Source organism: Parasteatoda tepidariorum, chromosome 5 (genome assembly GCF_982258835.1).
Source record: "Parasteatoda tepidariorum strain Cologne lab strain chromosome 5, Ptep-v5.0, whole genome shotgun sequence".
Lineage (NCBI taxonomy): Eukaryota > Metazoa > Arthropoda > Arachnida > Araneae > Theridiidae > Parasteatoda > Parasteatoda tepidariorum.
In genome coordinates this window covers 98,637,410-98,652,574 of record NC_141759.1, presented here as the reverse complement: position 1 = coordinate 98,652,574, position 15,165 = coordinate 98,637,410, and the positions used below count along the sequence as shown (strand labels likewise).

General features: G+C 26.0%; 1 protein-coding gene across 5 annotated transcripts in view; it reads right to left on the bottom strand.

The window, feature by feature from the left end:
- Positions 1-1,194: 1,194 nt before the first annotated feature.
- The window catches only part of LOC122272628 (uncharacterized), a 44,691-nt gene continuing 30,720 nt past the window's right edge, over positions 1,195-15,165 (bottom strand). For all 5 annotated transcript variants that reach the window (XM_087164599.1, XM_087164598.1, XM_087164601.1 and 2 more), the window contains 3 exons: positions 7,636-7,673; positions 6,297-6,541; positions 1,195-3,567 (listed from right to left, as the gene is read on the bottom strand). In XM_087164599.1, the coding sequence (XP_087020725.1) occupies positions 3,555-3,567; positions 6,297-6,541; positions 7,636-7,673 (296 nt within the window). In that variant the 3' untranslated portion in view covers positions 1,195-3,554. The remainder of the gene's footprint in view (positions 3,568-6,296; positions 6,542-7,635; positions 7,674-15,165) is intronic.

Genomic DNA, 15,165 nt, shown 5'->3' with positions numbered 1-15,165 from the left:
AAATTTTCTTAATAGATGCGAGATAAATATTCAGCTTATTAATGAGTAAAACTGTCTGTGCTTATAAATTTCGGTTGTTGTTTAATGTTTGCAACGTTATCTATTTTTAAAAAATTAATTTTAAAAAAGCAAGGTGGCCACCCACCTTGACATACTGGAATTATCAAGGAATTTTTTATACTTGGAAAATCAGGGATTTTTTAAGAAAATCAAGAATTTTTTTTTAATTTAAATTATTTTACCATCCGTTATATCCACTTTATTCAGATGGACATTTATCGTCAAACAGCTGAAATATCACCTTAGCATCATTAAAATTCTCTCCATTATTGCCCCGCTAAACTAGAATACCATATAAAACTTGCCTCCATGGAGGACTTTTTTGATAAAACTAAAACGCACTTGCGTTACACGGAGAAGAAAACCACTAAAACCTCCAACGGTTAATCTGGCGGCAATGGGACTCAAACCAGGGTGACCACCCACCTTGAAAACCTGGAATTATCAGGGAATTTTTTTATACTGGAAAAAATCTGGAGAAAAGTCAGGGAAATTTGGATTAAAACCTGGAAAAATCAGGGAATTCCGAAGAAAAGCTGGAATTTTTCTCTTAATTTAAATTATTTTACCATCCATTACATCCACGCTTTTTTAGACGTAAATTTATCGTAAAAAAGTTGAAATATCATCAATTCAGTAATACTTTTCCTGCATTAAAATTCTCTTCATTAAAATTCCTGCGAAACTAGAATACTATTGCAAACTCTTTTGTGTTGGGAAATAAAATGGATAAATCTTTTTCCTCTCTGGAGATTATGGGACTATGCAGTTTAAGAAAGACAAAAATGTGGAAGAAAGGATTAGGATACTTGCTTCTGTTTATAAAAGTAGCGTTTAATTTTTTTTTCTTTAAATCTTCTTTTAATCTGTGGGCTGAATTCAATAATTGTATTTTGTGAATTTGGTGTTTATTTATACTTGAAGAAGATGGTGTTTTATCTAAAAATTTCAGTTTTTCACCTGTCTAATCTTATACCCAACTACAATTTTTGTGTTGATGAATTTTTTAACAAAATATAATTATAATTTAAATGTAAGTATAATTTTTAAAGATAAGTTTTAATTAAGGAAATATTTACTTTAAACTTCAGTGATTTTAAAACAATATTTAAATTGCAATTTTTATTCTGGGCATAACTTCATGAAAACTGAAATTTTTATAATAAAAAATTAAAAACAAAAACAACATTATGAATATAAATTTTTCTGTTGGAGAGATACAGTTAAAAAAAAAGGTTTCGTCTGATTGAGACAGACTTGACTATAAATATTTTTATTTATGCTATTTACATTTTTCAAATGATAATTTTGAATAGAAATAAAAATTGCATTCACTTAAGTTAGCTGTGACTAGCACTTTCAGAAAACAAATATTTTGAACTGATTTAAAAATAATAAGTTCTCAATAAAAATAAATAAATAAAATATTTAAAAGTTTTCAACTCATAATATAAATGACCTTTCTTTATTGTTTGATAATATTACTTATTTAAACAGGGCTCTCTTTCTCTATTTTCAAAATAAAGCTTCAGAGCTTTAAGAATTTTCAAGGAAAAAAAAAGCACAAAGCTTCAGGGGGGAAAAAATAAAGAGGATGTAAATATTTTAAAATCTATATTGAAATACTTAAGTAACTTAATAGCAATTAATGAACAAGTTCCAAAAATTAAGAAAAAAAAACATTTTGCCATTGAAACAGACAACACAGGTTGAAATTAATTGCAATAAATGCCCACTCAATAGTCAAGAAAATTTTCTCAATTTTTTCTTAAATTTTATGGGTCAATAAAATTTTTTTACTTCCAGTTCTCTGAACTTCATGGTATAAAAAAATAACAGTTATCCTATTTAAAAATGAACCCTTTTTATGAGCATACATTTGCCCCATGATTGCACTAATTAAATGTAACTTGAAAAATTTTTGGTGTCAAAATTTTTCATTTTAAAGAATTTCTAAACAACTTCAAGGAATTTACAATTATTTCCAAGAGCCTATGAAAATTGAAAGTCGAGCACTTCTCAAGGATATTTAAAGACTATGACTGCCAGTCTCAAGACCTGTTAAAGTCTCAAGAAAACAAAACTTTTAATAAAAAACTATTTTTATAAGGAGTTTTTTTTTTTAAATCAAATTTTTCGAATATCAGCAAATTTTCTAAAATTACACAGAAACTAGGAAACTTTCAATTTATACCAAAATTTCTGGTCAAATTATTCCTGGTCAGATCTTGTGAAAGTAGTAGATAAAGAGAGAACATTCTATTTTTCTAAAATTCATACACAATAAAAATGCGCGGAAAATCTACAAATTTTTAATAATACCGTATTTTACAGGGAAAAAAATTGAAATGTTATGCTACCATACTAAATTAAAAAGTATAAAAAAGGGCAAAAATATAATAGTTCTCCATAAAAATTATTTGACTGCAAAAAAATAAAAACTGAAATAGTAAAGTAGGAACAAAGTGCAAAAGAGCATTGCTGCCAATATGGACTGGAAAAAATACTGTAGATTTCACAAAATATAAATTCTATGATATTTACTGCATAATATACTAAATATTTTACATATAGGGAATTTTAGGGATTTTTATTGTCATCAAAATACAAAAATTTTATATTTACCAGTTATGATTGACATTAAACGGACTTGAAATGCTTTTAACTTATGTTACCTCACAATTTTTAATAGTAATTTATTATTGATAGCTTAAAGATGTTTTAATTAATTTAAAAAGAGAGAATCCAAATAAAAATAAACCAAAAAATTTTTAAATAAGAAAAAAAGTTTCAAATTGAATATTATAAATGAAGCTCACTTTATTATGTAACACTAATTTAAATATTCACGCAAAGCAATAAACTGTGAAAAATTCTATTTCAATAGGGATTTTTTAGGAAACTTAATTTTAGGGACTTCTCTAAAATGTACAAAAACCAGGAGAGATTGGATTAGACCAGTAAAGCTGGAGAAACTGGCAAAATCCAGTAGAGTTGGCAGCTATGAAAAGAGAAATGTATAACATTTTCATTATTCAATACTGAAATTTTCGGTGTCTCACATTACACTATTTACTTATAAAAATACTGCACAATTATAAAAACATGAATGAAAAAAAAATCAATTACTGTTTATAGAAAAATAGTTACATGAAAATATTATATTAGTCAATCAATATAATTTTAAAGAATTTTCTTTCACAGATTCTCAAAAAATCTGCTTGTATCAACTTCTTGAATTCTGGTTTTTATTATACAACTTACAGGTAGAAAAAGAAGGGGAGAATGTTAATTGTAGAGATGCTGTGTTTCCCGTTCCATGCTCAAGTTAACCACGTTCAGAAGCTCACTTAAGGCTGAATAGTTAAGCTCTTCTGGTTTAGGCAACTCTTCTTGAAAAGATCTTGCCTTGAACACATTACTTTTGCAGGTCGAGGAGACGCTAATACCCTTTTCTCCGTTACTACCAAAACCACTCTTCTCGACAGTATGTCTTAACCACGGAAACTGTGGAATAACGAAAGAAATTTACTATTACAATACAAAGTAACATAATGGCAAAAATATGACACAACAATTAATATACAAATTTTATTTTAGTTACTTTTTATTAATATTATAAAACTAAAATTAATTAATTGAATTTTATTAATGAATTAATATTTGAAAAAAAAACTATTAACACCATGCATTATTTTAATATACAATAAAAAAAATGTATTGAAAAATGTCTATGTACATTAAAAGAGGGGGGACAATTTTTTACTGTATTATTAGTCTATAACAATTTTTCCTGTAAAAAAAAAAAAAAAGATTGCACAGGAAAAATAATAGCTTTATTTATTGCCTGCATAAAATTAAATGATCCTTTTGTGCAGTTCTTACAAACTATTATATTTGATGTTTCAAAGCAGACAATATTATATTATCAGATGTACCTTTAACTTGCATTTGGTGGCATAGCTAACGGTGAACGAGAAAGAGCATATGTCCCTGGTTGTATCATTAGAGATGGCCAAATTTATGAAGAAAAAATTTTCTATGAATTCTAGAATAAATTTTTATCTCTTTTTAATATCCCCTTATTTCATCTGCCAATTACAGGCCTAATAGCTACTAGCAATTTGTATCTCATTTACCTAATAATTGAATAGGATGTGTGTTATTGTGTTTATTATTTTTTTAAAATACATATTTTCTTTACTATAAATTAATAACTACAAAATGTTCTGAATTTTTTTCTTTCTAAATACATACATTTTTCAAGCTCTAAGCAAAATGATTGATTTAAAATGTTCTAAATAAAGTTAAATTGTTTCTCAAAAAATTTAAACTGAGTTGCTTACCTCACATAAATAAACAAAATAAAAGTAAATTAAAAAAATATATATAAAAACTTCACTGATCAATTTTAAGTCATAATATAAATAACTTAAAGCACAGCACAGTTAAACAAATTTTAATAGGTTACTGCAGTGAAATACATTATTGAAAACTAACCTAAATGAATATTTAGATGGATTCTATTTATATTTCATTTTATAAAGAAAAAGCAAAATAAGATATGGAAATAAGTAAAAACAAATGTAATAAAAAGAAAAGCAGTGGTATCTGATGCAAAAACAATTATTAATTTATAATAAAAATATTTATTATCAAAATTTTGCTTTAAACAGAAAAAATAATTTAATTATTTTAAATCTTAGTTACACAGTACGATTAATTATGTATCTTTGTATCGTACTTAAAATACCAATAAGTGCATGAGAATTTTTTTTGTAAATCAAAATGTGAAATGTTTCTTCACATTTGTGCCTGTTAATAACCTGTTTTGTTACAGTTCACTTCAATTATTATTTCTTTCCTTTCCATTATTAGTATAAATTAAAAAAAAAAAAAAAAATTTCAAATGATGTTGCCTTTCATTTAATAATCTGTAACTTGATCAAAATTTATATTTAGGTATAAGTCATTATTTCTAAATCTTCGATTTTTTACTTTGAAAATGATACCTTAATTGTTTAATATTAAGTTTAAAATTTTGGTCATCTGGTTGCCCAACTTGAAACCTGTACCTGTACAGTGCAGAATAAAAATACAAGGTTTCGTTTTCCTTCTTTCTAATAAACAAATATAATTAATAAAAATTTATATTCTAAGTTTATACATCATTTAAAATGTTTTTCATGCTTTCTTTGTTTCTTGCCAGCTTTTTAGGGTAAAAGGAGAAACAGTTTCAGAAATATCTCTGAAATGTATGCGATACATTTACAAACTGTCGACATTGTGATTAATACACAATTCGAATTTTGAATCAAAAATCAGATATTTACCAACAACAGAAACATTTAATGCTGAAATCTAGTTCATAAAAGAACCTTTTTCTTTTCAATAAAACATGCTATAAAAGGTTAAAATGAAATTCAGAAAATTAGCATCAATGCAACAATTGTAACGATTTTGCTATTAGCAATTCAAAAAAATGAGTGATTGGTTGGCCTTACCAAGAAAAAATAATTCATTGGATGAGAAGACAAAAGCTTTCAGAAAAGAGTGCAAGATAAAATCTATTATTAAATTATAACCAACTAGTATTTTAAAAGTTAAAAACACTAAAACATTTTGTTAAAAGAGAAAAATACCCCCAAAACATTGGAACAAACTTGAATGAATTCAGCCTGGGGAGCACAAATATCCTTCCACCTCTATTACAATTTTTGCCTTTCCTAAACTGCTTCATCTCCAAAGAGGTCAAAGATTTTGCCATTCATTTAGCAACAGTTTCATATGGCATTCTAGTTTATCAGGGAAAGAATGCAAGAAAAGTATTACTAAGTTGATGATATTTCAACTGCTTGATTTCAGTCTAAATAAAGAGGATATAACAGATAGTAAAATAATTCCAGCTTTTCTTTAAAATTCCTTGGTTTTTTCAAGGTTTTTATCAACATTTCGCTGACTTTCCCAGGTTTTTTCCAGTAAAAAAAATTCCCTGATAATTCCAGGTTTTCCAGGTGGGTGGCCACCCTGTTTTTCCAACAAAAAAAAAAAAAAAAAAGAAAAGAAAAGAAAAAAAGATACATCCTTCATTTACATACATAAATTTAACTTAATATTTTGGAGAATTTTTTTTTGAATTACAAAATTCTTAATATCAATAAATGTAAGAAATTTTCCTTCATGGAAATAGTTAGTGTGAATCATGATTTTGAAATTTGTGCTCGCAGAATACTTACAAATTGAGAATCGTGAAATCGCCACTCGGTCTCTGCAATGATATGTCTGTCATTGGGACATTGTTCAAGAACATTTCATAAGAACCATTTTGAGTTATGTGAGAATCAGAAATCAGCAATTCAGTGAAGCTTTCAGTTGAATATTCACCTTCAGCGTCTACATGCAGTCCATACCTTTCATTGTGCTCAATATTTGAAGATTGTAAGTGTAATGAACTTAAAGATTTCATTTGGATACCATCTTTCTACAAATTATTATTATCAATTAGAAATCAATTAGGTTATTAGAAATCAGAACATAATTGAAAAAAAAAGATTATGTAGAGAAAATGAAAATTTAATAATAATTGATAAAATTAAAACTCATCAATTTTCTCAACACCTATTTAGAAATTGAAGAATGTAAATTTGAGGTAGTTGACAATTTCGTTTACTTGGGTTCTGTAATCAACAGGAGGAACAATATTACAATGGAAATACAAAGAAGAATAACTAAAGCCAGTAAATGTTATATGAAATTCAAAAATAATTAAAATCTACTGTAATTCATAGAAAAACATAAGTTTTATTATATAAATCTCTTCTAAGATCAAATTTATCATATGCTTGTGAAATTTTTCAAGAACATTTTATATTTTAATAAAATATGACTCTGAGTGGGGATATTGTTAGACAAATCCATTTTAAAAATTAGATTTTTCGGCTACCTAAATTTATGACTTTCCTTGAATTTTTTTTAAAAAAATAGTGAAAATCATGACTTTTCAGGTGCGCGGATAACTTGCTTGTAATAAAAAATAGGATACACAGAATACATGTTCTACTTTGATAAAAAAAAAAATTATGTATCTGCTGATTTTTTTATCTCATCAAAATGCTTGATGTCACATTTGTAATAAAAAATAGGATACACAGAATACATGTTCTACTTTGATAAAAAAAAAAAAAATTATGTATCTGCTGATTTTTTTATCTCATCAAAATGCTTGAAGTCACATTTTTTATTACCCTCTGCTTCCCCCCTAGTCACAAACTATCCCTTTTTCTCATCTTGAAGCACATCTACTGCTAAACATCCACATTTTCAACAAAAAGGTTTCTTTAATAATAGGTAAGTAAGAAATGTAAGTATCGAAAATATGATACAAATTTAAAATGAATTATATTTTAATCCAGTCACCATTTATAAATGTATCCATACCTGCAACATTGGAGAAATGAAATAACGGAGATTTTATCAGTAACATATTTCAGGTTACAAATTGAGTTTTGATACATCATGCATAATCATGTAATTCAAAATGAGAAATTCAAAATTCGAAATATTATAAGCACTTACAGTTTGCAGGGGTCTGTCTAGGTTTTTATGAGAGGTACCTATTTTGTGAAAATTTAGGCATAATTTGTGAAAATTAAAAATTATATTAAAAAATAAACACAAAAATATGGTGGTAAATATAAAAGATATTTCCAAATACTGTGACTACAAATAAAAATCATTTATGACTGGTACATTTTTATAAATTTTTCCCCATATATTCAAAGATAATTTTGCTATATTAAAATTTTGGGTTTAAAATTGCATCTAAATTTAAAAATCCATAACATATATTGTCCATTTTTAAATTTCAACTTGAATTTTTTTAAAAAAAAAAACATGCATTTAACAGTACTTTCACTAAAAGTTATTTTCATTATGAGAATATTTCTCACTGGGTCATATAGAAAAAAGTTTCAGAGAAAAAATGCTTCATAAAAAAATAAAGGTGAGTTTAAATTTAGAACAATGTTTAGAATAATGTTCGAATTTCAACCTTCTATAAAGCTTACAGAGTCTAGTTATTTAATTTTTGAAGGAAAATAAAAAAAACTCTGTGAAAAAAAAAGCCTGTTATAACATGGCGTAAGCGACCGGTTAGGCTTTCCACACCGCACTATCTGACCAAGCACGTGTACCTATTCGTATATGCTTAATTAACCTGGGATTTATTTTTTCTTATCAGATTCATATTCTTTTAAAACAGAATTTCAAAAGGCGGGGAGGAGAATCTTGGAACTTGCTTTTTTAAACGCATTTTGTGAAACTACCATTTTTCCTTAAGTTGAATTTGTGAAGGTACTGCTAAATGGTAATAAATTTGCCCTGAACAGACCCCTGGTTTGTGAAGTAAAAAATATGAATATATTTCTTAATCTCTAAATTAGATTTTTTTAAAGGAATTATTTATAATTACTTAAAATATAAACACTCAAAATAGCACCATCTGTTGAGGAATAAGAGAAGTATTTTTGCCATCATCAATTATTTTATCGGCAAAAATTTCTCCAATAAATACGAAGAAATTTGAGAATCCTAATTTTTTCGGGTTTCCTGCGAGTTGCCTCACTAATACTAACATTTTTCTAACATAGACGATATTTTTAAAAATAACAAATATACATGTTATTAATTTAAAGTAACAGAAGCATCAACTTCAAAAAAAAAAAAATTATAATAAAAAAATAAACTTTTCAGTTCAAATAATATAATTTTTTTATTTGAATACGTAACATTTTTTAAAAATTCTAATATTATGGCCGATAATTATTTCCTTTTTTGCATTTTGTAAATCATCATCACACTAAAAAAATAATTAAAAAAATCAAGAAATCCGTAGCATTAACATTTGGGGGGGGGGGAGAAAAAACGACGGCGAAATCACGCGTGACAGACTCTTCGAAAAGGAGTTACTAAATATGTGCTTTCATTTCGAGATTCAGGTGTGGTTATAAACAATATCGTATTAAATATATAGAACTTAAAAACTTTGTGTACAATAGTAAAAACTACAAAGAGTAGAACGAAAATTTCTGCAGAAAAGAAAACCAAAATTTTTTACTTCCCAAAGGAAAAATCCTTCCCCAAGAACTCGGCTACATTCTGCGACAGGGCTCGAGAATACACAGGTAACAGGAGATAGTCCGAAAATACAGGATTCTTCGTTAAAAACCAGGAGACTTGGCAGGTATGTGTATCCAATTTTAAATAAAACCATGACAAAAGAAATCCAAGTTACTTTAGAATTACAAACAATGGTGTCTTGCAAGACTGCTTCCGCACCTCCCAGCAGCAATATTCCATGATCAGAAGCATTACTGTCAACAATGCATCCTTTCATGTGAAGTTTTCCATGGTGGACAACTCAGCAGATCCTTCTTCACTCTTAATAAGGCATTATCAATTTTTACAATTCTGGTGCTGCAACAGTTTAAGAGGACGCGATACCCAGATAAAAAACCGGAATTGGCAAAATCAGAGTTGTAATAGTCACACTTGGGGGCGTCGCTTTGAGGGAGGAGTGAATTGGTACAGTGACAGTGATATATGATAGAGGGTCAGTTAAACTATCCCATCCTTCCTTAGCAAAACTGAACAATATAAGCATTAGTTTCGAAAAGTGATTCTGGGTACGCGGTCTTTTATTTTTAAACCCATTCTTAGTTTCGTTGTGAAATATCCAGAATAGACATTCTAACTATTTATTTGTATGTAAATAGGTGTTTACAAGATAATGGGGATTACTTATATCTTACAATTAATTCGTTTCAAATTAAAACACCAAGAAGAATATAAATTTTTATTAATGTGTGTGGAATTAATTAAAGTAACTTAGTTTTAATAATCGGAGCTAGAACTGCTAATTATATTGAGCTGTAAATATATGAAGAAATATAATTATAAAAATTCTGAAAAATACATAATTTATTAAAACGTAGGCAATTTATCAAGTTATAATACAGAATTAAAAAAATTATTAAAACTTATACTAATATAATAAAAAGTTATAAAAATAAAAAAATAAGAATTAATTATAAAATATGATAAAAGAAAAATCAAACGCTTTTTAGGTTGCATCAAAGAAAATTTTTGTTTTGATGTATCTTTTTCAAACTTACATTCACCATCCGGAAAAATTTTACTTTCTGTAAATAAGTATAATAATTTCTCAATAAATTTTATAATTTATTTATATTGCTTTGTAATTTTGCTGAAGTTTATGTTTTGTATTTGTCTGAGAATTTTTCTCCTTTCATTTTTAATAGTTTAAGACACATACGTATATTAGAATATGGGTGTGTGTTTGTGTAAAGGAAAAAGAAAATTTAAAAAAAAAAAATATTTTTACACAAAAATAATTTTTTATTTTTTTTCCGTTTCAATAATTTTATATTCTTTTCTGTTTCATACATTTCAATCTCCATTTGAATTATTAAAATTTCTGTTTGAGTATTATTTATTTTTGTATTATTTATTTACTCTCCTTTTTTAAAGTGAATTTTTACCACATGTTCCATATTACTTCAGCCTCAGAAAGATGGAATTCAGATGAAACATCTGTTAGCGTGTAGTTTGATAATCAACGAATTAAAAAAAAAATTTCCCCTCGATTTTTTTTTTCTTTCTGTTATTCTACTTTGTTCTCTACAGTTTTAAAATTTTGTTTTGATCACATCTTGAATTCTTTACCTTCATTTTAATTGTGTATCTATGAGCACACACCTGTTCATACAGATGCATATAAAAGCTAAGAGACCCTATATTTAAAAAAAAAAAAATTTTCATTGTGTTATTTTGGGGGTTTTAATTTAGTGAAAAAAATTTTCTCGAACTATTTTTTTGATGTATTTCTTATTTACGTAATGAAAAATAAACTTATTTATAACGCAGATAAGTTTGCTGACATATGTCAGAACTTCGCAAACACAAAAATAAATAATAAATCAAAAATAGAGAAAATGACTGCAATATTACAAAAAATTCCAATTTTGTGGGCAAAGCATGCAATTAAAAAAACTCTCTAATTAAAAGCATAAAAAATCTTTATTTATAACCATCCTGATCTTTTACTTCCGTATAATCAAGATAAAAACATAAAAAGGAAAAAATAAAAAATATAAATTACAAAATAGAGCAAATATAAATAGTTTACATGTGTATGTGCATTACAAACAGTATAACTTGAGTCACAAGAAATGTATAATTGCAATATATTTATTATGTTTACATACGGTGACAAAATGAGGGCTAAAAACAAGAGCACAACTCTTACTTTATCACAGATGGAAAAAAGGAATGTAATATCAAAAAGTTAATTAAAGGTAAAATTGACATAGTAAATAATACAATGCTAATTATGGGCATTTTGTAGTAGTTAAAGTGAACATTTTTCTGTAAATTTTAAATAGCCATCGAAATATCCTGCAAGATATAAAAACGTGTTTCTCAACAAAAGATTTTTAATATAATTTTCTTTAAAAAATTTTTTAAAGATAAAAGCTATTTTGCAATAAAATACTAAAAATTGGTGATATATTTTTTTTCTAAAAATTTTAATGCAACTCGCTAATATCACCAACATACTCCCCTATCCCCATTGTCTCATGATTAAATTAATCTGAATACATTGTATGTTATTAAATTTATTGTATGTCTTAATGGATTAAAATAAATTAATGGTGACATAAATTAAAAATTGATTTATTTAAAATGTTGTTTTAGCGATGATTATTTGAATACATATAAAGTACCGACTTTTAATAGCAAGTCTGTCTAATTGCTATAACTACTTATTTTAGAGAATAATAATTCTGATTCAATAATTGCAAATAATGCTGACAAAAAAACAAAAGAAAAGAAAATAATACTTAAATATAGAATTAAAATATAAAGTGAGGCAAGAATAAATAAAGCAAATAGGCATTATGATGAACAGGCAATAAAAATTTTAAGAAATGTTAAAATATAATATTCATGTTTAAATCTAGCATTACTATATAAAACAAAATAAATAAAAATCTGAACAACAACATGTGTTGCTGAGAAATAAAGAGCATTTGCGAGAAGGAAAATTATAATATACAATCGTTGACACTGTGAAAGCAAAATTTTAATGAGAAAACTCATGATACTAGGCAATTCTGTAAACTAGCACAAGTATTTTTTCGGGCAAGCTCATGGTGCTAAATAGTTGTGGAAATTTTGAAGATAAAATATGAGTAACTAAAACAAATAATAGTGAAAAAAAATTTCTTTTCAAAAATATACACTATGCTGTACAGTTGCAAACATTAAATTTGAAAATAATAATAATAATAATAATAATAAATATATATATATATATATATATATATATTTGGTGGCATTATTAATTATAAATTTAAAATTACGAAAATTATACTGCGATTTTTGAATTCTTTTCATTAATCGCTGCAATTATGTATTGTGGGTTTCTTATAGGAAGTGATCTTGTAAAACGAGGATCAATAGTTTCTGGCAGCTGGCAGTCGAAATAGAAATTCTTTAATTTTTGTTCCATTTTATTTTCCCAAAACTCGTCATCTCGTCTTATGTTTTCTATTTTGATCCCTTTGGGTGTCCATAAAACAAAAAGACAAAAACTTTTTCTAGTAATGTGTAATTGATTGTAAAAAATAATTAGAATTTGCAAATGTGGAAGTACTACAAGGATCATAAAATTTATTGACACAGTCAAGAAGTATCTTTTCGAATAAACACATAATGCTAAATAGTGGCAGAGATTTGAAAATGGGAAAATAAAACGTGAATAAAACAAATTATACAGGGAAAAAAAATTTGCTTTTCAAAAATATACATGACGCTGCACAGTAATAAAAATTAGATTTGAAAATACTAAAATAAAATATGTTCATTTAACTCTGTTAGCACTGTAAAGAAAATGAAACGTATTTTCAGAAAAACTCATTATTATTGAACAGTTAGGAAAATTTACGAAATGGGAAAATATAATATTCATATTTAAAACTAGCAATCTATATTTACGAACATAAAAACCTGAGTAACATTATATGATGCTTGGAAATAGTTAGCATTTGCTAGTGAAGAAATTAAAATATAAATCACATATCGGTTATTATATCGCATAATTTAAAGAAATTGCCAATTAATAATTTTAGAAAATTGACTTTTATTTAAGAAAAAAATAAATAAAACAGAAAAGAGAGAGAGAAGGAAATATGAATTGCCTGTTATGCACATAATTTCAGTCAAGGATTTGCACACGGTAAAAATTGTATAAATTAACGAAGAAGTTTTTTAGTAAATTTATTCACAATAACATACAATTAACTTAATGCTTTTATATAGAATTTAATTACTTTATTTGGGTAACCATTGTTTCTTTTTATCAAATTTTGTCTATTTGTTTTTTGGATAACTAAACATTACTACATAATCTTTTAATTCTACACGTTTGATTAAAAATGGTATTAAAATAGATATTTTTAAGAACATTAGAATTCCAAATAATTTATTTGCCTTAAAATAAAAATAATTTCTTTTATAAAATAGACCAACAAAGCATATATTTTCTTCTTTTATAATACCCAAATCCAAAAAATTAAAGCTATCATTATGATTACGAAGCGAGGTTAATTCCTAGGGGTAAATATTATTAAATAAAAGAGTATATTCATGAAAATTGAAGATAATTAAATCATCAATAAATCTAAAAACAAATTTAATATTAAGAGTACAATTTCTTTTTTTTTTTAGTGCAAAAAAAATTAGCTAAGAGAGATGAAACATTAGATCCTTCCGGTATTCCATCAATTAGGAAAAAAAATATCTTTTCCATTTTAAAGATAATTATTGAAAAGACAAAAATTAATTGGAATTTCCCAATAATCAAAATCGCAATTAAAGATTTTTTCAAAACATAGTAATAATTCAAAAGAATATCTTTTAGTTTAGAAAGGGGAATGCTATTGAAAAGATCTTGGAAATCATAAGTGGCAATAGAATTAATTTTATTATGTTTAATAAATTCTAAAATCAGTGGATTATTAGTGATAATCCAAGAAAAATCCTCTTTAATAATATTGTTGATAATTTTATTTAAGTAGTTAAAGAAAAAGGTGCCAAGTTTAATTAGGAAAGTATTAGACCTACATGTGACTGTTCTGAAATTTATAGTAATTTTATGAAATTGCCAATTGAAGGTGCCAAGTTTAATTAGGAAAGTATTAGACCCACATGTGACTGTTCTGAAATTTATAGTAATTTTATGAAATTTAGGACTGATATTTAAGTAAAGAAATTTCATATTGCTAGTTTCAATTTTTAACCTCTTATATAAAGCTAAAAAAAAATTTAATGACAATATTATTATTTAAATTACGAAGTTTAAAATTTTTAATATTTCTAACTCCGTATTTAAAAGTGCTACATAAAATTTTTTACAGAAGATTGCATAATTATTGTTAGCTTAATTAATATATAATTAACTAATTAAATATATTTATCCTAAAAAGTTTTGATAAGTTGTTATTGCCAAAATTAAGAAGGAAAAAAAATAATGAAAAACATAAGAAAATTCGAAAGAAAGTCTTCCATCCTAACTCATTTTAAAGAAAGAGAATGAAATAAAAGCTATTTTCAACCACAACAGAAGACCCCAAGGATATTTAACCCCTCAACTATTCAAAGAAAGTAAAGAGGCTTTTCTCCTAACCCCCCAAAAGATCCCCCCACTAGAACTTTTACTCGTATTGGTAAATGAAGGGAGGACAGATGGGAGGCGTGGTTTAGGCTCTTTTCCCAATTTTTTTAAGAATTTTTTCATCTTTCTTTCCTAATAACACATTTCATAATTGAAGAAAATAATTACTAGTTATTTCTTTTGGTAGCTTGAAATGTATAGTTCGAGTAAGTGAACTCAAAAATAAGGATTTACTGAATGAATTTTGATAAAAAACGGATTTCTAGAAGATATCTCTATTACCGATATTTAAACTCCATTAATAATTTAAAATTTATGGTAAAACAAAAAGTGATTTCATAAAACCTTAG